Genomic DNA, 27,039 nt, shown 5'->3' on the forward strand with positions numbered 1-27,039 from the left:
TGTCTCAGTGTGCCTTTGCTTATGTCTCCCTACCTGCCTTGGTGGTATTTTGTTTATCTTTTAACCCCTGAGTATCCCTGCAGACACCTGTGTAGGGTAACTTTCCCTGAACCTACAGGCTCTACTGGCCCTTCTTTTGTAACACACTCCTCTTCTAGTTGCTCTTATTGGCTCCATCCTTCTGCTGCTGCTCCCCTGGCCTAGGAGCAGCACCACTGGCAGGCACTTCAGGAGTGGAAACCAGTGCTTATCTCTAAATCCAGTGATCAGCCCTAAACTTGGCTCTGGAAATGTGCATTTCGTGGTTATATGAATGATGCCGTGTGGCCAGCCTGTCTGCAAAAGAAGAAGTGTTAACTCTAGGTCAGGTTCTTTAAACCTTTATAAAATGAGGCAAATCGGTCCTCTGATGAATGGTTGGTGGTGACCTGTGGTTTTGTGAAAGGTGTTTCTTCTCACATTAATGAACAAACTGGACAGCATGGGCATCCATTAGGACACATGTAGACCTTAGGCTGGCATAGAGCTGAAGGTTGCCCTTGTGCCCTACCATCCTGCAGTTCTCCAGTTGGGGAGTGGACGGTTACAGGTCCATGGGAAGGAACCAGAGTGGCTGTGGTGGTTGTAGTGGATGGGTAGGCTGGCATTTGTTTTCCAGTAGGCACAGAAATGTTTTTTGCAAACAGTACTTTCATGGTGCTGCAGTGACAGTCCCCGTCCTGGGCATGGTGGGATGAACAGTCCAAGAACTAAGTCTCAGTCAATGCTTTGTTTGTTTGTTTTGTATTTTGATTTGAACCAAAGTTTGTGGAACTCTTGAGGTGCATAGGACCTGTAAAGAGGTAGCCTGTTTTGAAATCAAACAGGTAGTGTCCTGGCTAATTTTATATTAACATGACACAGGCTAGAGTTATTTGAAAGAAGGGAACCTGAATTGAGAAAAATGCCTCCATAAGATCCAGCTGTAGGGTATTTTCTTAATTAGTTACTGATAGGGGAGGGCCCAGCCCATCCTGGTTGGTGCTGTTCCTGGGTTGCTGGTCCTAGGTTCTATAAGAAAGCAGACTGAGCAAGCCTTGGGGAGCAAGCCAGTAAGAAGCACCCCTTCATGGCTTCTCCATCACCTCTTTCATGGAGTTCCTGCCCTGTTTAAATTCCTGGCATTGCTTTCTTCAATAATGAACTACAAGTGTAAGCCAAAAGAAGTGTAAGCCAATTAAACCCTTTCCTCCCCAACTTGCTTTTAGTCATGGTGTTTAATTGCCACAGTAGGGATCCAAACAAGGTAGTTTAGAGGATAGATCTTCACTGATTTACATCTTGTACTTATTAAACTTTGCTTTTGGAGTAGCATTTTAGTCCTGTATAGTTCATTGATCAGAATGTTTATGATCTTATGAAGCAGGTTGAATATATTAATATTTATTTAATTTTATTTAGTTAGTTATTTAGTGTGGAATAATGTCTGTCCCTCGTATAACCATGGGTACCAGGGCATTGCATGGACATTTGGCAATATCCACATCTTGGCAATTTTTAAATTACTGTGCGAAATGCTGAAGTATTTGGCAAAGGACTTAATTCTGTTGCACAGGGCTAATTGCAAATTGTGGATAAGGAATTGTAAATTACGCTTCAGAATTGTAAATTTCTGGCTGTCAATTTAAGAACTCCTGGCTGTTACAGCTTTACTGTCTCTGTTCTATTCCCTTAAGAAAAGTTTGCTTTTCAAATGGTTGTTCTTTCTGTGTAGAAAATGTAGATTTTTTCTGCAATGCCCTTGGCCATTTTGTGTTGATTTAGGATTTATCCTCTGCCCATTTTTACAAAGAGCTCAAGGCTATGGTAGTGTTTCTGTTCCTGCTAAGCATGTGTGATCCTGAGAATTAATGCTTAGAAGTGATCAGGGAACTGAAGAAGAGGGCGTGAAGTTCTCTGGCTATATGTGACTTGCCACAGGCGCGATTTCTAACTTTGTTGTTGACCTGGTTGGGATATGTGGCTGCATTTTGTGAGTATTAAAATAAATGTCTTTGTTGCAGGGTTGTGACACAGCTGCTGAAATAGGCCCCATCCATTTACCAGGTCACCAAATTGCCCTGATTAGCAGGAAGTGATACATTAAGGCTTCTCTTTACTGTTCTGGTGTTTCGTAAGATTGTGGTCTGCACTGTACACCTGTTTTCTTGAAATTATTCCAGAACCAGTGTCAGAAAGTGCCCCTGCCCTGGTTGAGTACATGATGTCAGTCATGCTACTTAAGATCTCTAGCCTTTGTCAAGTCACCAGATCTCTAAAATGTGCCTTCCTAGACTTTGAGGCAGATTTTAATCTGTCCTTCTAAGAGGATTAGTGATAATAGAGACATCCTAGTAAGCTTGCTCTGGGTTGAATGTTCCAGAAGCTAGCATAGAATAGTTTGAGTTTAACATCTATGCAGAGTGACCTTGGGAACAAACTAAAGGTTCTCATAGGTACCATGTGGAAGGCTCTGGGGAAACTAAGGGAGTGCCATGGACTTGGAGGACAGTAGACTTTTTGACTTAGTTTAGACACCGTCATTCCTAAATGAGTGTGAGATGTCTCTGTCTAAGTCTTAGAATGCCCAAGAGACAGTTGTGCTTGTTTAACAAGGGCCCAGGGCCTTGCTCACAGAGGAGCAGTGTCTGCCTGTGGACTGCTGTTACGTTTCTAGCACATTCTGATGAGGCAAAATAGTGATGAGTGGGTGATCACTCCTAGGACTGTGGAGGATGCACTGCAGAGCCACACATGAAGATGTGTGCCAAGTGCAGCGCCAGGTGTCTGTGTTGAGAGACCTCCTGTTGAGCTGTTCCATGATTGGTGATGCTACTCAGTAGGTGCCTCACTGCCCACCATCCCCAGGCAGCCTAGCTCTCTTCTGTGCCAAGAAAATCTACTGGCTGTCAGCTCTGCTGAGGGAGCCAAATGACTTCATTCTAATGGGGCATGAGTCAGCGCAGGGGAATAGGTGATTGATGAAATGGGACGCAAATGGCTCCGAAGAGTTCATTTATTTAACATGGGTGAGCAATTTGCTTCTAGGAAGACGTTGACTCACTCTGACTTCCATTATGCAAAATATCCACAGGAATCTCTGCTCTTAAGATTCATATCAGTCCCTGTGTTCCCCTCTTACCTATTTAATCATGAGTTCGCGAGTGTTTATGGCAGGATTTGATTTGTGCCAGACACCAGGCCTGGTTTAGGATAACTGCATTGCTCAGACTGAACAGGTGGTTGGCACGAAAGCTCTGTCTGGGTAAAGTGAGTGGGTGCTTCAAGACCAGAGGAGGGCATCTTTCTTGGCTAGAGAATACTCCCTATGAGATTGAGCCGGAGAAGAGCCAATGAAGGAGTGACACTGGAGTGTCACTGGAGAGTGGTAAGCAATGTCTCTCCATCTCTGAGGTCTCTTAGGGTCTTTGAGACTTGGGGAGAGATGTCTGATCCCCAAGATGGAAGTCAGAAAAAAAAAATGAAGACAGAAGCTAAGGAATGTGATGAGCTGCCAGGAAAAAGAGGAAATGAGAGCTGGGCTGGGAATTGGGGCCTTGACATGGCAGTACCTTCATGTGGCTCAGGGCCTGGACTTCTGAGATTCTCTCCACTAGAATTCCATATTTTTCTGCTCTATTTTTTTAACCCTTGGTTAACTTTGACCTCACATACAAGCCCATATCCTGACTACTGATTATCAGATAAGTGGACTGGCTCAGTTACAACTGAACAGATTGATATAGTGCTCCATATATTAAAACTGTACAGGATTTCTATGAAGCACCTAGCACAGCTCTAGAACATGGGAATGGTACTTAGGGCTGACACCAGGTGTCTACTCCAGACCAGGCACCATGAATCGATTAATTCATTTAAGTTTTTTAACCCCCTGAGACAAGTATGGATGTGCTGAGGAGCCCAGGCCATACCCCATGATCCTGATGTTGATCACCCTCCTTCATTTCTAGAATTGGGAGAAGGGTGTTGTCTCTACACCCATTTATATTCAGATTCAGTGAGAAACCACTTGGAGAGTATTTAGCATAACAAGCCTATAAAGTCAGCATAGCTAGTAATGGGACAGGCAGAAGTGATGGACTATGAGACAAGATACAGTGACTGACTGTACCAAAGACTTGGTGACTTTCCTTGTCTTGATGTCCTTTCAGGTGTTTGTGTGCAGGCAAGTGCTGAGAGAACCCCATGGGGCGCTGTTGTATGTAGAAGCATTTAGGAGTACTTGGGCCAGTGGCCTGTAGTGTGATTTATAAAAGTGTTAGATATCTACCTGGGTGATTAGCATCTTTGCTAGGATTGGAAGAACAGCATTGTTCTCCTTGGTCAGGGTGCTTAGCCTTTTGTCCATTGCATTTCCTTGTTAGTCAGAAAAGACCCATGTTCTAGAAAAAAAAATGTTTAAATGCTCAGAATTTATATATGCATTGGCTTATGAAGTGAACCGAAAAATGTTGCAGCCCGAGCTACCCCATGCTTGGGGGGCCAAAATGTCACGAACTGCTCTGTCAATGTTGGAACCGCACTGCCAAAAGCCTTGGCGGCTAAATTGTTAGAGCCTGCACTGCCCCCAGCTGCTCCAGTCCGAGGGATGGGGTTCAGCAAGGGAGAGAGTGAGGACGGACACGAAGAATGGAGACCAGACAGAGTGTGATTCAATCCCGTTTATTCTTCAATCTCTCTTCTTCTCTCCAAGTCCTGAGTCTTGAGTTTCTAGTCCCTAGTTCCTAGTGCCTCCAAGTTCCAAGCTTCTTTCTCCAATTGCTAAGTGCCTAATACCTAATTCCAAGTTCTTCTGCCAAGTACCTAATACCTAGTAATCAACTGCAAGTTGTACTGAACTCTTCTGTCTGCCTCTCGCCTTTTATATGTCTCACTTCTAAGCCACGACCTTAAGTCATGCCCTTAAGTCACACACCTTTAAGTCTCACACGCCCAAGGGAAAATCCTGGGTATCTAATCAAGATGTTATCAGAGTGTGCTCAGCTGTTGTAGGCTATTGTAAACAAGTCTGTTGTCAGGGTATGCGGCTCAAGATGGCTGCAAGGATGATAGCCGCCTTCTATCTGCTCCCCACAAACCGATATATTGAAATTCAGTTATCAAAGTACAAACAGTTTTCTAGAGAAATTATATTTTTAATTAATATATTTTTAAATAACAAAATTTGACGGTGAGGATAGTGACCACAGTAGCTTTGAAGGAGTAAGAAGAGTAAGTGTTCTGAAATCTCTTTGGCATTTACAAATAACTGTTTTTAGCTGGCAGTGTCATAGAACTAGCCTTAATGTTCATGTGGCAACTGCAATCAAAGAGAATGGTGGTTTGAGTTAGAGGTTAGTGAACAGAAGATGCAGCAGCGTTCTCTGGTCACATTTGAGTGCGTACCCTCTATGTTACTGAGGTTGAGAAGAATGTGAGCAGCAGCCCTCACTTTTCCATGAACTAGATATTTTCCTAACATTTGGGCAGCAGATACTCATCTAGCTACCACAGCAGGAAACGAGCATAGATTCCACGCTGCCTTCAGTTCTCAGGCGTATTCACAGTTCATCAGCTGTTTCAGGAACACGTTGCACAAAGGTCTGATTTGGGATCCCGTCTTGAGATTTTCAGTCTTGATTCTTTAGTCCCATGACCCTGGTGTCATGAAGTGTGCAGAGCGATTACCATGCTCTTCATGTGGGGCTACTTGCTGTGTGTTTGGTGATTTGATTTAGTTGGTACATCTTTTGTGGAAGTATCAGAGTGGTGATGTGGTGTTCACAGTCTCCCTTGTTTCACGCTATGAACTCCATGTGTTTAGTTACTAGCTGTGTTGGCTTTGATATATTCACAAAGACTGTGTCTTCAGGCTCTTGACTATCAGGTTGCCTCCCTCTTTTTTTTTTTTTTTTTTTTTTTTTTTTTTTCTGTGTACTAAGGAAGAGTTTAAGGGTAGTGTCTGTAAATTGCCTAATATTCAAAGACTCACGGTCCAGTTTTAGTGTTCTTTCATGTCTGTTGACTGAATTCTTTATTACCATGATGGTTGTCAAATGGATATGCTTTCTGATTCCATCATTCTTCCCATATGTATTAATTAGACATTTTACTTATAAAGGAAAACCTCTTTCGTGTATTCATTTGTATCAATTTTGGACTTTTTGATGTTCAAATTGTCTCTTGTTTGGCTAGTAAGAGCTTTAAAAATGACTTTTGTAACTTCTAGACAACTTTTCATCATTATTTTCATCTGTCTATCTATCTATCTATCTATCTATCTATCTATCAGCTTTGTTAGATTATAATTGACAAACATCAGGTTTTGGTGGCTGTAATTTAGTGCCACATGGAGTGCTTGACTAGCATGCAAAATTCTCTGGGTTCAATCTGTAGTACCAATAACACACATATACACACACATACACACACACATCACACAGTGTCACACATATAGATACAGACACACACTTAACGTTATACAATTAGCTTTTGTGAATTCATCACCATAATCAAGATAATTAACACCATCATCACCTCACAGTGTTACCTTTCCCCATGTTTTTTAAAGATCTGCCTTTTTAGCAGATGTCAAGTATCTGGGACTCAGTTGTTTACCTTGGTCATCTTGCTGTGCACTACATCTCTGGGACTGACTTGTATAACTGAAACTCTGTTTGATATCCTGCACCTCTATTTTGTCCTCTTGCAGAGGCTCTGGCAATCACTGCTCAGATCTTAAAGCATGCATCTTTAAGATGCACAACAGAATGCTGGAGACACATCATACCTTTGATTTTTTTTTTTTCTCTGTTTAGTACTGGAGTTAGCCGTTTCTCCAGATGTCTCTATTTCCTTAACATAGTTTATTTGAATCTGCTCCATAATTCCAAGAAGTGGTAGTCATTGCCAATTGATTTTTAGGTGGGAATGCCCAAACTATTCATTAGCAACCTTTCAAGTCCCCAAACTGCTAAGGAGCTGTATCAGAATTTGAATTTGATGGTAAAATAACATTTATGAGTGGGGAGCTGCCAAACTGTACCCCCATTTCATAACAGAGGTGCTAAGCCTTATGGGTTTGTAATCTGATTTCCCAAGGTTATACTAATTAGCAGTGGTCCATCTCAGCCTCTGTCATCACTCTTCTGGACACCATTCAGATGCCACTCACTGGTTCTCTTCCACTCTCCTGTACGTCCTTTGTTTCAGGTTTGTGAGGTTTTCTGTGGAGCAGCAGAAAGTGTAGCATCGCTAAAGTGTTATGAAATCAGAGGCAGTAGCTCTAAGGGGGTGAAAAGGGTGGCCTTGAGGATATTTCACAAACAGCTTTTGAGTGTTGGGAGCGTGGCTCTCTACTTTGTGTTGAGTATTAGTTAGCTTCATGGTACTATAATGAAACACTCATGATAACTTATAAAGGGAAAAGACTTGGTTTAGCTTACAGGTTTGGAGGTTGCAGCCCAGGCTTGGGCTGTTAGGTTGTGTTAGGAAGGCAATGAAATGGAACACCTGGTAGAAGAACTGCTCACTTCAGGTCTAGTAAACAAAAGAGAGATGAAGGGGTGAGGTCCCACAGTTCCTCTTAAGGGTGCACTCTCAATTACCCTAGGACCTTCCACCACAGGTCTCAAAACTTCTACCACCTCCCAATAGCAACACCCATGATGGCCCTTTTTGAAGTATGGAAACTGTCATTCCTGTCTCTTCCTGCAGGTGGTGCTGTGTTACTATGGCCTGAGCCTGAGTCTGGCTCAGAGCCTGCAGTCTGTGGTTTTAAAAATCCAGAGCTAGCCACATGTGTTTGCATAATGGCAAGCCATCTTCCTTGGCTTCTGCCCCTAATGTCAGATGCCTGTTGTCATTTCCAGGAAAAGCAACAATCAGAGTACGAAGGGCTGACTGGGGACTTAAAGGCAGAAGAGAACATCTATGGCCATCTGGCAGAGACTCAGGACACAGACAGGTAAGTGACTCTTCAGACACCACAGCCACACATACTTCCTGATACGTACTGCTGGTTTCTGAGCAAGAAAAACCCCCATCCAACATGGCAATCCCTCAAAGTAGCTAGTGAACATCTCTTTTAATGGTCAGATATACCTATTTTCAAACAAGAATTGCCTGTTTAGAACAACAAAATTAGCATTAAAATAGAATATTTGTTCAGAGTTTTAGTTCTTCATTGTGTATTTGGGAAGTTGTTTTATGTGTCTACTCTCAGATGTTCCTCATAGCTGTTGCATGAGGAAAATACTAAGGTTATACCTATTGCACGTGATCTCTTGAAACCAAGAGAGATTACGGACTTGTCCAGGGTCACACAGATGTTAGCAAAGTCCTGGAACAGAGCCACATCTCCATGTCTTTGAGTGACTCATGTCTGTAGAATTGCTAAAATGATTTCGTGTCATTGAAGGGTGGTGAGGATGATCAGCTGAAGCCAATGCTATTCCTGTTGGCCTCCGCCTAGCTCCACCCCTGTGTCCCCAGTAGGTAGCCTGTCAAGTCCTTTGTGCATCTGTAAATAATCAGTATTTACTCAGGATAGTTAAAATTGAAAGATAATGATACCTAGTATTCATTTCAGAACAGTAGAGAAACAAGTGGGTGGTGATTTTGATGGAACAAGATTGGCCACAGCTTCCTGGTTATTGGTCTGTGGAATAGAGAGTGGAAAAGGACTCATTATTTTAGTTTGCCTTTTTCTGAATATATCCCCAAATATCCGTAGTTAAAAGCATGGCCCTTCTTTTTCTTTTACCTATGCCATTTGCTCTTTCCACACTGGGCTCTTCAATATTCCCTGGCCTATGTGCACCTGCCTCTGTCATGCCCTGCTGTTTCCTGCCCTAATGGCCCAGAATTTCCCTGCTCTGTCTTAAAATTTCCCTTCAGAACTAGCCCAAGTGTCTCTCTGTCAGGAGGCTCATCTGGTCCCCAAGTCAGTTGCTTCTCTGTGCCCCCACCCCTTCTCTCAGGGCAGGATTATCTGCAGGACCAGTTACTCAGGCAAGGCAGAAGAAGTGCTAGGGGACTGCTCTGTTTAGGAATGCCCCTCCTCCAGCACTGATCTTCCAGGTTATGAAGTAATTTTCACACTTCAGATCTGAAATGAGTTTAGAGAAGGCAGAAAATATGCTAGTGGAGCTAGGTGGTGTGGACATATCTCAGGAAGCCTGGCCACTGTGGGGGAAGGCATGGAGTCAGACATGGAAACTCAAGGAGGAGAGAATTTTTTCTTTCATTGTATAATACCTCTGACAGGATCCCTAGTAGACTCTGCGCTCAGTGAGACTTTAAGTGTGGGATGTAGTTGCTCTCAAGCACTCTCAGCATCTGAATGGCTCCTAGTTTCATAAGCTTTTTCCTAATGAATAAAAACATGAATGAGACTCAAGAGGGCCAAGGCTGTAGCTAATGAACAAGGATGCTTAAAAGGTCTTATACTCATCTGTGGACCTGGATTCACATCCCAGCTCCAGCACTTAGCAGGTCCAAGCTTGTGGGTTCCATCTCTTACCCTGAGGCTCTGGGTGTGTGTTTGTAATGTGGAGATGAGCTGGCCTGCCCTCCTCTTTACCTAATCCTTGCCTGTTTTCCTTCTCTGCCCTCTTAACTTACCTGCCTCCAAACCTACTTACTTGTTTATTTCTCTGTCTTCCTCCTGTCTTCCAGCCTTGATAACATTGTTATAGAACATGAAATAGTTTAAATAGGTTCATGTATTTGAATACTTGGTCCCTGTTGCTGGAACTGTTTTAGAAAGATGAGGAGGTACGTTACTGCATGTGGGTTCTGAGGTTTCAAAAGCCCATACCATTCACAATTGGCTCCATGACATGTGCTTGTATATCAAGAAATAAGCTCTGGAAATGCCCCAGTGTCATTCTCCCTGCCATGATGATTATAGACTCTCATTCTCTGAAGCTGTAAGCTACAATGAACTCTTCTATATTCTGTCTTAGTCATTGTATCTTAGTACAATAATAGAAAAGTATCTGAAGCATGAGAGCAGATACTGTATAAATTTTAATGCTGCCTGGCAGTCATGAAGCTCTTGGTAAACAGCAACATTTATTAGTAATATCATCAAAAGCCCAGGTTCTCTGTCCTATACATAGCTATAGAGTTTCGGATGCTCAGACCTTGGTGAAAACAGAAGACAAAGTTACGGATGAGAACCAGTTGACATCCTCTTTGTAGTTTAATAACACTGCTCACTCTGGAAATCTAGTAAAGGTAGTGTCCTATAAGGACACACTTGTGACTAAAGTGAGAAAGGAAGGGATAGCCACCATGACCCTGGTCACATTAGCTTGGCAGGACTCAGAAGTTGGTGACTTTAGTTCCATAAACTTGGTGACTTTTAGTTCATTGCAGTGATGAATGATCAGAGCTTAGACCTTCTAGGATCTATACTGAGGCCCTTGTTGAAATGTACTCTCAGCCAGAGGTGACTTCAGTTGTTGCTCAATCTCAGCAGTACGGGAATATTTGGGGCTACATGGATATAGTCTACAGCAGGTATCCTATGTACTGTAGGATGTTACTATCCCTAGTTCTGCCTGCTGGCTGGTGCCACACTGCTCCATCCAGATATAGTTGTAACAACCACAAATGTCTCCATATAGACCCAGATCTCTTCAATGGGTACAAAATTCTCTCTAGATGAGAATATCTATTGTAATACCCAAGGGAGAAAAAACCTTTGGTTCATCACATGAATAAGGTTAATGATGTTTGCTGAGTGTATACCAAGCTTTCTCATGTAATATCTCATTTAAGCTCCAAAACCAACTCAAAGGAAAGTTGTAATTATCTCATTTTGTAACTGAGACAGCTTACTGGTCTGGCCTAGTGCTGTAGAGCTGGATAGTGGCAATATCATCCTTTGAACCTCGTATTTCTGCTCCTGGCCATTCCATTCTGCCACCTTGTTCCTAGAAGAACACACAGTGCCTGTTTTTCTCTGAGTAAACCCACTTTTGTTCTGCTGGATTCTCCCACCCCGCAGAGACTCTGGAGTTGGGAAAACAGGAGTGAGAAATCTGAAGCATCAGCTGTGCACTTCTCACGCTGTCAGAAACGGAAGCACTGATGCAGTAGGTAGCCTGCCCCAGCCTAGTGGGAGGAGCCTCCCTGGTTACATGGCTTGGCAGCATGCCCCGTGCAAGCCTTCGCTGTGCTGTGACTTGTATGGAAGGATTTATATCTGCCAAACAAATTGACCCTTATGATGGTTGTGAAGGGGAGGTAGGTACAGGTTTCCCATAGGCCCTTCCCTCACATGAAGACTGCGTCACAGTTAACTGTCCTCAGCACACAAGCAGGGAAGAATAGACAGAAAACCTCGTTTCCTCCAGTGTATGGTGATTTATGTGTATGTTCTCATGGATGGAGCTGGAGGAGAAGTGGAGCTTGAGTCTGTTTCTCACAAAAGCCCAGCAACAGCTTCCAACCACTCTTGGAAAATCTGATGGAAAAGCTTGTGAGCCTTTTCCTAGAAAACTCCACATATTTATACATTTTTACAGATAGTTACAGAGCAGTGATGAACCCTGTCAGGGAGCTGTATGTCAGACCCTGGAAGAGAGTGATAGATAGATTTCTTAGTGTTTAAGAAGGAAACTTTCTGATTCGCTTTAAAAATGCTCCTGTGCTTTGAGCCACTGCATAGCTGAGGATCTTTAAGGAAGTAACCTGAATGTCAAACTCCTCAGTAGGCTCAAGGCTCTACAGTGGTGACTGTATCTGTGGTGAGGTGTCAGCTCGCTCTCCATCCTCCTCTGAGAGCTGAGTGTGTGTCATTCAGGTCATGGGGCACTTACACATGGATGTAAGGCCAGATCCTTTCTGTGGATCTGTACTGTACTGTAGAACAACTATTAGCAATGCGATTACTTAAACTTACTTTCAATTTAATAACATTAAACATTCAGTTCCTTGGTACATTAAGCCCCATTTCAGATGTTGAGTAGGCACATTAGCAAGTGGCTGCTGTATTAGATAGTGTATAGAACATGCCTATCACTGAAGGAACTTCTTTGGGAATTAATGCAGCTCTAAGAGGCATAGTCTTTTCATGTCCTCACTGAGTTCTGGGCTTCTTGGACTATGTTGACCAACATGTTATACTCAATACCTGCTCTTTCAGGACAATGCATTTATACTATGCATTTTTCAGTTTGGTTGAGTTACTACAATAGAGTTCTGTTGGCCATGAATTGGTCTGTTTCTGTCTTCCTGTGGAACTTATTTTTCTTTTGTTTTTCTTTCCTCCTGACCCTCACCCCAGTATAATCTTTCTGATCTGATCCCTTTCTTCTGAAGCCTGGGTGCTGGGTGAGAGAGACTCTTATACACTAAGGCTTCTCAAGGCATTAGTCCAAGCAATGGAGTGTTCTAGAGAATTAGATTCTTTCCACCTGCTGTCCCTGTAGTAGACACTAGTAAGGAGTAAGTCAGAGTAAATAGAGAACTGTCACCTGATCTGATATGATGTGCTCATTAAAAAGGTTCTCAGAAACCTTTACAAATATGGGTGAATATTTAAGCAAGGAACACACAGTTCTACATCCAGTGGTATTTAGACTTTGTGGAAATACTTGTGGAGAAAAAGATACCGGAGAGATAGCATGTGTTGATCAGTGGGGGCATCATAGCAATTTTCATTTTCTCTATAGTTACCTTTTTTTGTAACAAACACATTTACTTTTATAGCCAGAAAAAAAATCACCTTACATGTGACATAAAAACCATGGATTGCTAGGCTTTGTATCTTAAAGCATAAATCAGTGTGTCTTATAATTTCTGGTGTCTTGTTTTACCAAGTGTCAGCAACCTACAGGCTGAATTGAAAGAGGTTCTTGCCCTTCGGAAGCAACTGGAGCAGGATGTGTTTGCCTATCGGAATCTGCAGAAGGCCCTGCAGGAGCAGCTCAGTGAAATTCGGAGGCGAGAAGGTATAGGCTTCTTTCTATGACTTTCCCATTGGTTATTTCCCACAAAGGGTCTTAGTTGAACTAAAAGAAACCCTAGACCAGAAGTAGAATGTCTCCAGGATCCTCTTTTCTGACTGAGTCTGCATCTGGCTTCAGCCTTCCTAATGGAAGGGCCCATTAAAAGTCTATTTATTCTGTAGGGGTTGGTCTATGGCTGGGTTGTCTCCCGCCCACCTATGTGCATTATTTGCTATTCTAGCTCCAGATAAGCTGGAGGACTGGTAATCAGTTCTCATTGAATGCACTTTTCCTGCCTTCGCTTCATTGAGTGGGACCATACAAACATTGAGCAAGATTGCTGTTTTAGAATCATACATGTAGGGCACCAGTACCAGGAACCATGGGATAGTACAATATCCATCACAGTGCATCTGGGCTCTCTGTTTTGCTATGCACTCCTTATATTCTGCTTAGTGTCTTGTTTCTTTCTACATCTTCAGCCCCAGTGCTTGGCATGTGTGGTAGAAACTGGTTGTTGCTGTAGTAGTTGACTTCTTTGTAGTCTGTTCTGGGTAAAAGATGCATGGCTTTAGCCACCTGCCTTTCCATCTCTGCTCCTCACAGTCATTGAATTTGGCAGGGAAGGTGTTAACTTTCCTGTATAGATGAAGGAGCTGAGCTGGGCATGGAGTCATTGATTTGCATCATCTGACCCAGGATGTAATAATTGGAGGTTTAGTGCTCTGTCCTAAGAACACTACCACTGGCCATGTATATTAAACAAGACTCTGTGGTGGTACTTCATTCAATGAATGCCCCCTGATTTTTTCCCATGAGAATGTATTGTGTGCCATGGGAAGCAGACCCTAACACACTGGTAACTGATACCGTTTTCTATTCCCACTGGCAGATACATTTTATATTTGGTGTATGCTGTCTTCCCAAAGAACTCTGGAACTCTGGGACCAGAAAAGCCACTTTCATGTACTTTCAAGTCTGTGCTTGGTGTCTCATCTAAATTTTATGTATTCATACCTAAACCAGTATCACTCTTATTTGAACTGAAATTATCATTTACTTGTGCCATTGAGAGTGGTCTCCAGGTATAGCACTTGATAAGCAAATTAAAATTCAGGATTGGCTACAGTAATAGCCAGATGAAACCACACATTGAGACATCAGCTTGTTGAGCATGCAAAATTACTTTTGCTCTGAAGGTTGTGCTTTAACTCCTGTGTGCTTCAGCTCCCCTACCCCAGCCCTTTGTGATGGCTTTGGGTGAAAAGGTGAGCCTGGGCAGGATCTGTTTCTAATAGTCTTTCTCCTCTCCCCTACCCCACTATTCATTCATTCATTCATTTATTTATTTATTTATTTATTATTTTCTGCAGAAGAGCCGTTTTCATTTTATAGTGATCAAACATCATATCTAAGTATTTGCCTTGAAGAGCACAATCAGTTTCAATTGGAGCATTTTTCTCAAGAAGAACTCAAGAAAAAGGTATTGACAGACCTGTTCACTTTTCTGGCCTGTTCTTTTCTCTTTGGTTCCTGATCTCAAAGGTGTGCAGGTCTCAAGCCCCTTTCCTTTCCTGCCTGCTGTATCTTTTATGAATTGCTGCATAGGTCCTCACATGCATGGTGCTAACAGGTGCTCCCCAGGATAGATTCTCATTTCCAAGCTGGATACCTTAGTCCAGGCCCACTGTCCTGAGAATGTGCTTGGCCCACCCCCTACAGTGAGCAAGTCACTTTTCTCAACTCATTCACTTCCTAGTACCTTGCCTGCTTGATTTCCCTCCTATACTGACTAGTGACTGTTTGGTTACTAGTGTCTAGATGTCTGGAAGGTGAGCCTCTTAAGTGTAGTCTTAATGTTATTTTTATTTCTTTCATCCCAGAACCTGGCACATAGATTTGAATAAATGGAGTTTCCAGCCTTATCATTGCATGTATCTTTCTTAAATGCAAGGTTTTCAGTCTATAGATATGTGACATAATAGTAGTGACGTAATATTTCAAAGGATCATTGTTAGGAATAAGGTGTGTGTGTGTGTGTGTGTGTGTGTGTGTGTGTGTGTGTGTATACCAAAGATTGGTGTCACTCTTCACCTTATTTTTACAGCAGCATCTTCCCTCCTCTCCTATAGCACAAGACAAGGGAGATTTTTTTTTTTTCTTTAAAGGTTAGGAACCTTTTTAAAAATTTTCAGACACTGGCATTTGGAGCTCATAGGAAACAAAATGAGTCTGCTCAATTGCCTGTACAATTGGCCTAGCAAGACCTAAGGCCTGGATTTAGAGTACTGAGCTGAACCAAGGCACCATGTGCTGTCTTGTGTGGAGTCTGCTGCTCTGTCCCATGTTGGCACTTTTGATTTTTGTTATGTCTTAGAGTTTTCCAGATGTGCCAGCTCTGGCAGCCAGAACAGTGAACTTTGTATCACTGGTTCCTCATTATAAGATAGCCTCTCCATCTCCCCAGGAATTATGCTGAGAATGGTTGACTAAACCTATAGGGTTATTGCTTTATTAAGGACAGCTCATTATAACTGACATTGCTAACTCTATATACAGAAGGAGGTCTCTGCTGTCAAGGATGCTCTGACATGGTTGGAGAACTTCAGCTCTGGAGACTCTTTCCTCCAGAATGCTCTGTCACAAGACAGAAACATGTTAGTTGCCATTGACCACCAAATGCCTTTAGTGATCCTGGCAGGTTCTCATTCTGTAGACCTGTGCTATTCTAACCTTGTCTGTAGACACAGAAGCTGAGGATAACTCGGGTAGCAGGTAGCCTTCTCAAAAAGTCATATGTCTCTGCCTTGAAGTGAGACCTCTATGTTTTCACTCTTTCCTCCAGGTCAATGATCTCATACAGCTTGTGAGGGACCTGCACACAGACAACCAGCACCTGAAGAAAACCATTTTTGATCTCTCTTCCATGGGTTTCCAGGGTAATGACAGGCTTGAGTCAACAAAACAAGCAGAGGTAAGAAGTGCTTGCTTGTTGCCATGTGCTAACTGCAGAGAGGACACCTGACATACATACACACACCCCAAATGCCACAAACTTTTCCCTCAGTTTTTAGGATCATCTGTCTAAAAAGAGAGAGGTCTTTGAAATTCTCTTTGCTGTGGTGGAGTCTTGAGGGCCTTGTTGGTCATTGGGTCTGTCCATGGGCTTCCTCCAACTCAGGCCATGTCTTATATGTTTGTTATCTTGTGATGTTGTTTGTTACTGTGGCCTGGCTCTGGGTAGTTGTGTGATGTGTTCTCAGAGCTATTTGGAGAATGGCCATGGCTCCAGAGAGCTTGCATAGTATGGGTCCAGCCTTGGAATATCCGTAACTTAATGGAAGATGGCTACACACCCAGCCTGCTCCCCAACCCCCACTTCTGACATTTGTCTCCTTTCCTGTTTGTAACCATGCTGTACAGGGAAGGACTCTGAAGCTGTGTTGGGAGCAGGATACATTGAGTTTCTCTAGGCTTGGCTAGCCCATTTCTCCAGTGAAAGAATCTGGCCCCCTGTGTGAATTAGCATCATTTCTGAAGCCAGGCTGTTTTCACCATGAGTGCAAAGGATCTTTCCTTACAGAAGTCCCTCAGGATCAAAACTGGCATTTTTTCTGGGTGGACTTAACTCAGCCTGAGTACCACGTACATACAGGCATCACATCTATGTCCACGCCATTTCTTTGGAGAGGTTTATGGGCTGTCTTTCCACTTTCCCCATGGGAACTGCTCAGAGGTACTATATTTATGCTGTGCTTTGGCCGTCTGCTTTCTTTGAGACAGGGATTATTATTGATCTTGGCCTCTAGGGCTACAGATAATTTTGAAAACCAAGAGCAACGGCAAGCCACTTACGGGAGAAACAAGTCTCTCAGCTTACTTCCTCTGAGGCCGAGTTTTTAATAAGCAGCTCCTTCTTCACCATCTCCATTTGAGCTGTAAATGCCGAGTTTTGTTTGTTCATTTGCCCTTTGAAAAAAATCTGTTAAATGTCCCATTATGTCCTTTGGAGAATAGAGGCCTTTTCCTCTGCCCACTCTAAGATCTTAATAGCAGCTGATTCGGATTTGAGTCATTTGTCAGATTGCACTTCAATTTGATGTTCCCTGTGAAAAGCCTTTTCCTTTAGCACAGTTCCCCTGTCGTCCCCGGAATGGGATGGGAATACATGCATGGGAAGATGGTTATAATTTGGAACTGAGAGAGGAGGAGGAGGAGCCAGGGTGAGGTGCAATGTGAAAGAGAGGGAGACTGCTGTTCTCGGGGAGGGAGTGTTCGTCTCTGTCGCAAGAAACAAGGCAGGGAGAGCTGGAAATGACCATGTTGTCCACTGCTTTCTCTGAGTAGCAAGACTTACAGAGTAGGAGACGCAAAGCATAATGTCTGTTCTCTTGGAGGCTGTAAATCAGAAAAAGAGAGTTGGGGATGTGAGGGGAGAGGAGAAGAGAGAGAGATCTTAGAATATGGAGAACTGACCTTAATCCTGTGGCTTTAAAACAGCATAATTGAGATTTCAAAGCCTTCCTCTCTGATCCTGATCAAATGCCGTTTTGTCTCCTGTTGTTTTTTCTAATTGTCATTAAGTCATTGCATCATTCCCATCTTACTTAGGAACTGCAGTTTAATAGCCTAATTCTTTGTTGGACACATGGATTGCTTCAAATGGTTGTTGCAAATTGTCTGTACCTGGGTCTTTCTCTGCTTTAGGATTTCTTTCCTTAGACTGTATTCCCAGATTTGTAATTACTAACGTATACTGAATGCAGTAAGCATACAGTTTGCTTTCAGCTACCTTCCCCTAACAAGGTACAGGTAGGAATAGTTTGGAGGCCTAATAGAGTTTGTCATGTTTCTTTCCCAAGTGACTGCTCCAAATCAGAACCATCCCATCAGGACTTGAGGATGCACACTTTCCAGTATGGATAGTTTATGTAGAAATCATCCAGGTGACCAACTGCTATACTGCTGTTTTAATGAGCTTAATTATAAAAGTCTCTATTGAGGTACAACTGTTTTCTTATATGCGTTTGCCAGTTATTACTTGATGGAGTCACCATCATACAGGGTAATTTCAGCAGGATATTATTAGGGTAGTGAACGTTGAAACCCATGACTGCAGCTTGTGGAACTGACATCTCTAGTTGGGGACATGTGAGGAGGATGCTGGCAAGATGTGGTACTCAGGAAGGTTAGTAGTGCTGTCACTTATGGGTTTTTGTTTGTTTGTTTGTTTGTTTGTTTTGGGGGGTGTCATTCTTTAGTGTGGTTAGAAAGCTAAGGATGGGAGACATGGAGATAGAGCTTAATTTAATTGAGCTCAGGTGTTAGTAAGGCTGTCACATTGATTAAGAAATAGACCTTGGGTGAATCTTAAGCAATGTCTTGTAAATTTTTCCACCTGGCAACTCTTGTTCCCCTGAGGAGTTTCAACATAGTGTTAGCCATCTAGCTATGCACAGTGCACAGCTTCTGGTAATAAATCATAAAGAAATGGGTTTTAAAGCACGTCTTTGGTGTACATATAGTTTTACCATTTTTTAAAGATAGAAGTGAATTTAAATGCTAATGAGATGGATGTGCTTGTTTATTTTTATTTAAAGGCTTAAATCTTGGCTGAATTTTTATCATGTAGGGTGTATAGGATCTGCAACATTTTTCAGAGTTGATTGACATTTTGATTTTATAATATCAATTCTATAAATATTGCCTCATATAAATAATGTTGTACGAAAAAGCAGCAGTGTGTTTCGGGGCCATTTCAGGAATTACTGGACAGGGATGGAGAGATGGTTCAGCAGTTAAGGGTGCTTTGTGCACTACCAAGAGGACTGGACTTGGGATCCCAGTGCCTACGTAAAAAGCTGGGAGTCTTCAAATACCTTGTAACACTAGTAGCCTCTGCATGCACACAGTTGCACACATATGCCTTAAAAATATTCATGTATACACAGAGACACAGATTAATACACAAAATGAAATAAGATATAAAAAAAATGTCAATTCTGACTTAATCTCAAGCTACACTTCATTTAACAAATTTTTAATGAGATTTTGCCACCAACTCAAATAGCGGTTTTTCAAAACTGTGTAATACAAAGGTGAACTAATTTGATGCTTACATATTGAGAGATGATAAGAAAGTACTAAATCTATCTTCTGTAATTAATGCATGTGTCTGTAAAAACAGTAACATGTATACAGTAATTGATAGCATTCAGTAGTCTCAAATACAAGCCAAGATGGTTGGTATTGCAGAGTATGCAGGCATGCACACTGCAGGGTGCATGTGGCCAGGTTTTAGAGCAAACTCTGTGTTGAAGTTGGCTACTACAGTATGGGCAATTGATACCAGAAACCCATCAGAGATTGAAATTATTTTTTGGTAGTCATGTGTTCAGGAACCTTTTTCTGTTGCCAGTGTTGTTGTGACCCTCACATTCAGTTATATGAATGAATATATATATACTGCAAATCCAGGCATGTTGGCGAGTGAGCGAGCGCCTGTAGTGCAAGCACTGGGGAAGTGGAGCTAGGAGCATCAGAAGGATCTCCTTCACTATGTAATGAGTTTGAAGTGAACTTGGGTCATATGAGACCCTGTCTCACAACAAAACCAAACAATAATAACAAAATGACAGTATACCTAGTCTTTCTGTATAAATATATCCATCAAATATAAATAACATTAATAAAATATTTAAGGTCATTATATAAGACTTTAAGACATTTATTGATCCATATTCTAAAAAATAAGCACATTTTTTCCCTAAGTTGATTTTCTATTGTTTAGAAAAATAGAAGTGACAAACATAATTGTCATTTTGAAAATAATTATAGACATTAATGGAGTATTATGTGATATTTGAATATATATATGTATACTGTGTAATATTTAAGCCAAGGCACATATATTTAGTTCATAAGCATTTTGTCATTGCTTTAAGATAAAATTTGTTCTGCTGGTTTCATGATTTGTACGTTATTTTACCTTTAGGCATCTTCTGTGCAGCAGCCCACATGTTGCTCCTATCTAACCACACCGTCCACCTTCCCCCAGCCCTCCCTTTTCTCTCTGCTCACCCTCACTGGCCTCCAGTACCATTGCTTTCTAACGTTCTACTAGGCTGACTTGTTTATGTTCCACTTGAATGAGATCATGCGGTACTTACTTGCTACCTAGACTCTGTTAACATTTCTTAGCCTATCTGGCATCGTTTTGTCTTGTTTTTTCAATGATTTCAATGGAAATTGTAAGAATCAGTATATGTGAAATATTTAAGCCCATGTATATTTAACTAGCATATGTATTTTAACTACAAATTTATATTGCATTTATTTAATGTGTGTGTGTGTGTGCATGCGTGCGTGCTTTCATGTGTACATGTACACGTGTTGAGGTCAGAGGGCAATTTGAAAGAGATAGTTCTCCCTTTCCACCATGTGGAGGCTGAACTCAGATTGTCAATCTTGGTGGCAAGTGCCTTTACTCACTGAGCCATCTCCCTCACCCTTAGCCAGTATATATTTTATAGTTACTCTCTCTCTCTCTCTCTCTCTCTTTCTCTCTCTCTTCTTTCTTTCTTTCTTTCTTTCTTTCTTTCTTTCTTCCTTCCTTCCTTCCTTCCTTCCTTCCTTCCCTCCCTCCTTCCCTCCCTCCCTCCCTCCCTCATTCCCTCCCTCCCTCCCCTTCCCTCCTTCTCTCTCTCTCTTTTGTTCTTTATTTGATAAGTTCCACAGGAATATGTGTCTGTAAATGGAACTAAACTCTTTTTAAGATCAAGATCTCTCATTTCCTTTTGTGTCTATCTCCCACACCACCTTCTCGTCTACTTTGTCTGCCGTGTTTTATTTAATTATTTGTTAAACTTTCAAATAGCTGGAGTCATAGTGTGTTGACTCTTTACTCAGCATAATCATTTTGAAATTTCTTTGTGCTGTTATATGAGCTAATAGTTTCTTGTATCCCACTGTTTGAATGTATTTGTGTTTGTTCATTATGCTGTTAGTGGACAAAAGATGATAGGACATTCATGCCCCAGTCTTTGAGGACCTTTTTTTTTTTTTCTTAGTAAGTACCTAGGAGTAAGTTTAATATTTTTATGTTCCTACAAACAAGTTAAATAGCCTTCTTTGGTCCTTATCTCTTAAGTATATCTGCAGGGTATAGTAGCACAGACTTGTAATCCCAACACTAGAAGGCAAAGGCAAGGAGACTATACAAATTTGAGGCCAGAATGGTCTGTGTAGTAAGTTCCAGGCCAGTCAGGGGTATGGCAAAACCTAATCCCTTCTCCCCCTGCCAAGGATGCAAGGAAAAGGGCCAAGCTAATAGAGTTAGAGTACCTCACAAGTTTTATAAGCAGGTTTGTTTATATCAGCCTGTTTCATGCTTTTTAGCATGGTAGGATGTGGTTTGTGTTCAGCAGATCCCCTTGCTGTTTATTGTTGTTCAGATGTAGTAGGCCAGGGTGTTCTGCCCTTGATAACTTCTTAGAAAGTGACATTCCTAAGTCAGTTTGGTTTAGTTTGCATTTCTTATGACAGAACAAGGTTCTTCCTCTCCAGGAAGATAACAAAGATTTCAGCTGAGCAGAGGGTTAAGATTGCAGTTGACTCATACAGTAAAAGCTCTTGGGATGGAACCACAAATATCCCATATACACAGCTGTCCAACAAGTGACCCAGAGCTCAGGGACTTTCCAGCTTTCACCTAAGTGCTGCATCAGCACCAGGAGCTTTGATGTGTGTTTTGGAATAGCTTTCATTGATACTCTTATAGGCTATGGGGGGCCAGGGGCAGTTATCAACAGCTAGTAGCTCTTAGTTCAGCTGAATATTTTCTTCTGGCTTTGACATTTGTTTCTTTGTGTTTTCTTGTTGACTACTTGGAATTTTTAAGAAAAGACACCATTGACTTGTTCATGTATCTTCATGTTGGACACTTTTTTGTTGTTACATTTCTCACCCCAATCCATGCTCCTTATAGCTTGTGGGTAGCAAGGAGGATGAGGACAATCATTTCCAGAGTGATCAGCATTTGGAGCAAAGTAGTAAGGTAGGAATATAGATTGTTCCTTACTCTGTCTCACCCCTCTCACTCTGTGTCCAAGTCAGTCTGCAATCTGGGGTGTGTGTGGTAGATTTTCTGTTAATTCTGCCTCCATTGTGTGTTTACTCTGTGCCAGGGAGGCAACAAAGAAACTGTTCTCTTTTTTATCAGCAGTTATGAAGTAGGTGATTGAGACAGTCATGAAACGAAACATAGCTGGATAAGGACTAGGTAACTGTAGAACAATAAGGATCAGCTCTTGGATCTGAATAGTTAATGATCTAATCCACAGTTTTTTTATGCATTGGCAACTGAGACCTGTGAGAGGAGATGAATTGTCTAAGGCATAGATTATATCAGTGATGGAAATAATATATGAATCCTTGGGTATGGACTCTCAGGTCATCTGATTGAAGTGCAAGGGACCCTGATGGAACTGAGTGGCTCTGTGCAATCTCTTGACCTATGTAATGCAGATTGGTAGTAGCATTATAGTCATTAACTCCAACCATATAAAAGCTTCTAGTCACATTGCTTCTGAACAGTTGGGCTAAAAGAAACTTGAACATTGAGATATGGTGAGATATAGATGCCACAGGTTTGATTGAGATGTAGTAAGATAGATGCTGCAGGTATGACACTGTAGGTGTCCAAGGTATCTACATTCACAGAGCCATGAGTGGGCCATAGCCGATATGGATAGTTGTAGAACACAAAGCAACGGGAATGGGTGCTTTGGAATCCCATAAACATTGTTTTGAGCCTTGGCTATGTCACTCTTGCCTCTCCCTCTCTTGCTTACCTTCTAAGTTTGAATTTCTACTGCCCTTATGTGTAGGGTGTCTTCACACTGAAACCAAAAGCATTTCTTAAGTGCTCACCAAATAATAATTTCTGCTTTTATTACTATATGCTAGATGTTTTTCAAGTTTTGTAGATTGTTTATTTGATGGAGTTAATAACTGAATTGATGACAAACAAGAACCTATAAATAACAGCTCATTTGTGTGACTCTTGTCTTCCATTTGAAAAATCTTAATCATTTTTCCAGTGTGGAGAGATGGAGTGATGGCTAATGTGTGTATCACTAACAGTAATGAAGTCAAGAGGAGTTATTTATAGACTGGTTGAGGAAATTTACAGCTTTGGAAGGGGATGGGCGGATGCTAATTGTACTATCTCAGGACATGCCCAAAACAGGTTTTAACTGGAAGTCTTTGCAGTAGTGCTCCTCTGAGAAACCCAATGACCCAGGAAGGTGATCTGTAAATAACATCTCCATGGGAGTTAGGAACTTTCTGCCTTTTTAACAAGCTACATCAAAGCCCAGTTAATTAGTACATGTCAGTAGAGTATAATAATACATGTCTGTGGTATAAGTAATGTTAAATAAAACAAAGCATGGTTGAGGACATGTGCCCCAGGTTCTTTTTAGGAAGAATTTCCAAGGTGCGGTCTGTGAGATGGTGGAGCATACATCTGGAGGACATCTCTAGTGACTTGGACACCTACCCTAACTCCACCATCTCACTTTATTTTCTGAACTGTAGCCGAGAGAATGGTACCACTCAAGAGTGAGAAAACAGAGGGTCAGGAAAGTAACACAGATGGCTACTGCCTTACCATGAGTGGACTCCTGTTTCCTTCTTGGCCCTGTCTGTGGACCAGTTCTTACTCACCTGCATCCTTTCTTCTTCACCCATCCCTTCCATTATCCATGTGCCTCTATCTGACAAAACTCTTTCATTTGCAGATCATGGAGGACTATGCTGAGGGTGGCTGCAAAAATGGATATTTAAGGCACATAGATTCCAATATTTTAGACCATGATGGGGACCAAACACCTGGTACCTCTGAAGACCATAGCCTAGAAGACGAGCTCCTGGGCCTCCTTGCCACTTTCTTCAATGAGAAGGCCACACCATTGCTGGAATCCAGGTAGACATGGGCCCGGGTACCACTTTACCTTTTTGAGGAGAGTGAACATACTCATTTTGCTAAATGGACTCAGATGGTGCTGTGCAGTGTACCTGAGAGCTTCTGAAACGGCTGGGAAGGAATCTTGCCAGTTGTGCAATTAAGTAATTAGGCTTCGTGTTGGTAGCTGTGAGGGGACTTGAACAGAGCTACATGCAGGCTCATTACAAAAAGACAAGAGAAAGCTTTCCCCCAAATTATTCCTGGGAGTCTAGAAAGGGCTGCCTGGCTGTTGGCAGTGAGAGGAGTTGGCCCTCTTGGCATCTCCTCTGGTTTTGGCATCAGCTTAAAAACACCATTTCAGTTTGCGTTGCTGCTGTTTTATGTTGTGCTTGAACTAAATTCTCCTCTTGCCATATCTGCTGAGAGTTGTTCCTATGTGGGCAGTACTACAGGTTGTTCTCCTGACACAGAGAAGGAGAAACATTAGGTGTGTTTGTATTTTGTAAATTAGCCCTTTCTGAGCCATTTCCCCTTTCATATTTCTTCTAGGCCATCCATGGCAGCTGCTTGTGCTTTAGAGTCAAGAAGCGCTGTGGAGTTTTTTTTTTTCTCAGTGCCTCAGTTTCATAGGGTGAACTAAAAAAAAATCTTGAAGAAAATTGGCTTCTATGTAGTATATTTCAGTAATAGCTCTCAGTTCTGATACAGGCAGAAAAATACAAATTGCTATTGTTTTGACCCTTGACAAGAGGCAAACACCTTACATCATTGCTGCACTAAGCCCTTGTTGGGACCCTTCTGCTGAAAAGCAGGCAGGGACATTCTGTTTTTAGCAAGCTTATTGAGGCCAACCCTCCTAATCTTTTATACGTAACACTTTCCTAGCATGAGTCTACTCCAGATACGTACCCAGTTGATCTTCCATGGGAGCTGGGCAATCATAGTTGATACGAAAGACTAGAGAGTTTATGGAACCTCTGTATTCCCCAACCTTGTAAACTTTGAGGTGATTGGTACCACCTCTTACCATGGAGGACCACGTGGGAGTGTTCTTGGATGCTGTAAGCTGATGACACATGGACCATGGGGAGAATGAGGTGGGTTGGGAAATGTGTGCTCTCTTCTAGTGCACAGGCTTTTCAACTCCAGCTAGTTATCAGAGAAGCATGTGAGTGTGAGCTCTTATTATGTCTTCAGAATTGGTATTCTTAATCTCTTAAGTTGTAAAAATCCCAACATATTCATGGTTTTACGAGAAAGTCTTTTATGAGCTATCACTAACAGCAAATCTGTAATGTTTTTACTCAGGTACCTGCTTTTTCTTACAGTTGCCTGTCCCATAGGCTTCCTAGCCAGTAGGGTCACAGGTGGTGTTAGAAGAGTCAACCTAACTCTGCCTAACCTTCGTTTCTGAGCACTAGGCTTCCCTGTGTACTACTGAGCCCATGTGGTTTGGTCATGGTTTCAAGGTCCTACTGAAGACCTGACCCGTGTACACACTCTGTTCCAGGCCCTGATTAGCTATTTTACAGGCTCAGTTTTACATACTGTGGCCAGTAATCTTTTTACGAAGATGGGGGGAAGATAACACTTGGGGACCCAGCATTCCCTTAGCCATGGGAGAACTGGAGGATTTTCTCTGGTTTGGGGAGTGGGAATATTCAGTATTCTCTTTGATCATAGAAACACTAACTTTATGTGTTGAAATTCCTTCTTGTGAGATATTTTTGTTGCTCTGGAAAAAAAAAAACTAAACTAAAAACAGTTTATAAACAAAGACCCTGTCTAGCTCTGCAGTTCTTCTCTGTCCCTGTCTTGATTTCTTTATTCCTAGAGGTAGAGATGATAGTACTTATTTCCTAGGAATCTTAAGATTAAATAAAATAGTGGGTAATGGTACAGGTCTACGTCAGCACTAAGTGAAGTTTTGTGTTATTGCTACTTAAGTTTTGCTTTGCATGGATGAGTGTGACAGTGAGTTTGATGACTGCCTGGGCTTCATAGTAAGACCTTGTTTAAAGGAATACCTTGCCAATTAATTCCACCCTTTGCCACTCAGCTCAGGTAAGATGATATGAATGTCATATGCAGGTACAGCAGCCAACTAATGATGTGTGTCTCTATTCATTACTGAGCCAGTGTGTGAGGACCCCAGAGTAAAACTTTGATAGACTTAGGCCGAAGACTTCCCTTATAGCTTTTGAGACTTTGTACTTTCTAGCCATCCACCCGGAGGGACTGTCAGAATGGAAAGACTGCAGAGTGACTAACTCCACCTGTCTTCTAGAATGGAACAGGAAATGCTTCATTAGCTCTCTTGCCCTCACCATTCTGAACAGTTCACTGTTAATGATGGAGTGAGAAGGCCAGGGTAGCCTGCCTTTTGAATGGGCCATGCTCCCTGTTCCTTGCCATCTACTTGTGTGGATTCCTGGCTCTCTGCTGCCATGATTTCAGACCAGCCTCTAGAGACATGATTTAAAATCAAAGTTTTATCAAAACTTTTTGATCTCTGAAGCTCAGTGTTAAATGATATTTGGTAGCTGAGAAATTATAAAAATGTGAAAGAGGAACATTGATATGCTTAAGAATTGTTTTTTGAAGACTCATGTGATGTTGAGTTCCAGCTGATGGTAGAAGATGTGCTAATTCCCTAAAGGAAGTCTGATTCTGTAGCTAAGGGCAGAGTTGAATGATAGGTATAGAACCACCAGAATGAAAGGCTGGCAGGAGGTCTAACGACAGCATTGGAGAAGTGGCCAAAAGGGCCTGGGCAAGGTTTAGCTTGCTAGGAAAAGGCTTGGCCAGCGTTTGGAGGTAGGATTTACTGTTCAGAGCTAACAGACACATGATGGCGGTTCTTCCAGACACTAGAAGCTCTGGGATCTTCTTTGTGTTCCTGTCTCTACCTCTAGAACCCAGGCTGTCTCCTCTCCAACCCTAACGTCCATCATTTTCTCCAGAGTCCCTTCAGCAACTGCCTGGCTGTGCTGCAGGCCTGCGAGCCTTTCTTGTAGGTACCGCATTGCTTCTGAGAGTCAGTAAAACTGCAGTGTTTATTCTCCCCAGCTGTGTGTCTGGGTGCCCAGA

At 42.1% G+C, this 27,039-nt stretch overlaps 1 protein-coding gene across 13 annotated transcripts in view; it reads left to right on the top strand.

Annotated features, from left to right (window-relative positions):
- The window catches only part of Cdk5rap2 (CDK5 regulatory subunit associated protein 2), a 176,080-nt gene that overhangs the window by 88,682 nt on the left and 60,359 nt on the right, over nt 1-27,039 (top strand). For 12 of the 13 annotated variants that reach the window (XM_076934786.1, XM_076934784.1, XM_076934791.1 and 9 more), the window contains 5 exons: nt 7,890-7,984; nt 12,853-12,983; nt 14,354-14,463; nt 15,826-15,954; nt 23,783-23,967. In XM_076934786.1, coding sequence (XP_076790901.1) covers nt 7,890-7,984; nt 12,853-12,983; nt 14,354-14,463; nt 15,826-15,954; nt 23,783-23,967 — 650 coding nt within the window. Of the gene's footprint in view, nt 1-7,889; nt 7,985-12,852; nt 12,984-14,353; nt 14,464-15,825; nt 15,955-21,966; nt 22,036-23,782; nt 23,968-27,039 lie in introns of all 13 variants that reach the window. The other variant, XM_034503416.2, reaches the window with a different exon arrangement.

The sequence above is a fragment of the Arvicanthis niloticus genome, chromosome 5 (assembly GCF_011762505.2).
Source record: "Arvicanthis niloticus isolate mArvNil1 chromosome 5, mArvNil1.pat.X, whole genome shotgun sequence".
Taxonomy (NCBI): domain Eukaryota; kingdom Metazoa; phylum Chordata; class Mammalia; order Rodentia; family Muridae; genus Arvicanthis; species Arvicanthis niloticus.